The sequence below is a fragment of the Pinus tabuliformis genome, chromosome 8, assembly GCF_031772625.1.
Source record: "Pinus tabuliformis cultivar Carrire ecotype Pingquan chromosome 8, CPIR1, whole genome shotgun sequence".
NCBI classification, from domain to species: domain Eukaryota; kingdom Viridiplantae; phylum Streptophyta; class Pinopsida; order Pinales; family Pinaceae; genus Pinus; species Pinus tabuliformis.
Genome location: NC_142294.1, coordinates 873,509,515 through 873,510,683, shown reverse-complemented (window position 1 = coordinate 873,510,683; position 1,169 = coordinate 873,509,515). Strand labels below are relative to the sequence as shown.

Sequence of the window (1,169 nt, the reverse complement as noted above, 5' to 3'; positions counted from 1 at the left end):
TCTTTGTCTTTTTCGAGGAGTTGCATTAAGTTTTCCATCTCCTCCGTCTGAATTAGCTCGGCCTCACTTGCATCCAGAGTTCTTCCACCATTCCTGCAACCCCAATTTTCCAGACTGTCTATTGGTTCGTTGCCCTTCCTTCTCACATGGGTGGGAAGGATGTAGGCTACATGTCTTAGGAGTTTACTTATCTCCTTCACCAACTAGGCAATTCTCCAGCTACAACTGATTTTTTCCGCTGGTGTTCCTTGTTGTAGCTGTTTGACTATATCCACTACCAGTTTCACATCTCCTTCTACCTGTAGCTTTTGGTATTCCTCCCTTATGGAAATTTCCAGCCCTCTTTTTAGTGCATGAAGCTCTGCTTCATTGTTTGTTGCATTGCCGTAGTCCATTGCGTAGATTCTAAGCATTGTTCCCCTGTCATCTCTGAATACTCTACCAGTCCCTGCCTCTCCTGGGTTTCCTTTCGCTGCCCCATCAAAATTCAACTTGATGAACCCCTGTTGAGGATTTCTGTAGTGATTGACCTCTTCCATCTCGTTAGTTTGGTGTTTCCTTGCTATCTTGTTCGTCATACTAGGCTTTAGTTGCAGGCGTGTCATTATTCTTGTCTCTGTTTGGTCAGTTTTCCAATCCTCCTCGTACCACCTCTCTGTGAGAATGGTCTCTCTTATATTCTGGATGATTTGGTTCCATATCTCGTTATTTTCTCTACCATCCTCCTTGAAAATCAGGTGGTTCCGCTCTTTCCAAATGTTCCACAGAACGAATCCTATTGAGAGTTTCCAAGCCCTATTCAGAATTGTATTCTGGTAAGGTTTGTTCCTCCAATTCTCTATTGTTATTTTCATGTTGTTTATGTCTCTGTCACTGATTTCAAAAAGTTGTTGATGTTGTCTCCATAGGTTTCCACTGACTTTGCAAGCATTGGTTAAATGCTCCATGGTTTCTTCCTGTTCTCGGCAGAGGGCGCATCGCGATGGGCCTTGTGTTCCTTTTTTCCTCAGCTGGTCCCATGTTAGTGCTCTCCCATGGCTCAGGATCCAGGTAAAGAATGCTACCTTTAGCCATGTTTTTGTTTTCCATATGCTTTCCCATTTTTTTGTTTCTGGGTGTTTGTTGTATCCTGCTTTTAGATGGTATCCTTCTACTATTGTGAACATACC

At 43.1% G+C, this 1,169-nt stretch overlaps 1 protein-coding gene across 1 annotated transcript; it reads right to left on the bottom strand.

Annotated features, from left to right (window-relative positions):
• Positions 1 to 203: 203 nt before the first annotated feature.
• On the bottom strand, positions 204 to 947 carry LOC149238343 (uncharacterized). The gene has a single exon (XM_089369535.1). It carries the CDS (start codon positions 945 to 947, stop codon positions 204 to 206), a length of 744 nt encoding a protein of 247 aa, XP_089225661.1.
• Positions 948 to 1,169: the final 222 nt, after the last annotated feature.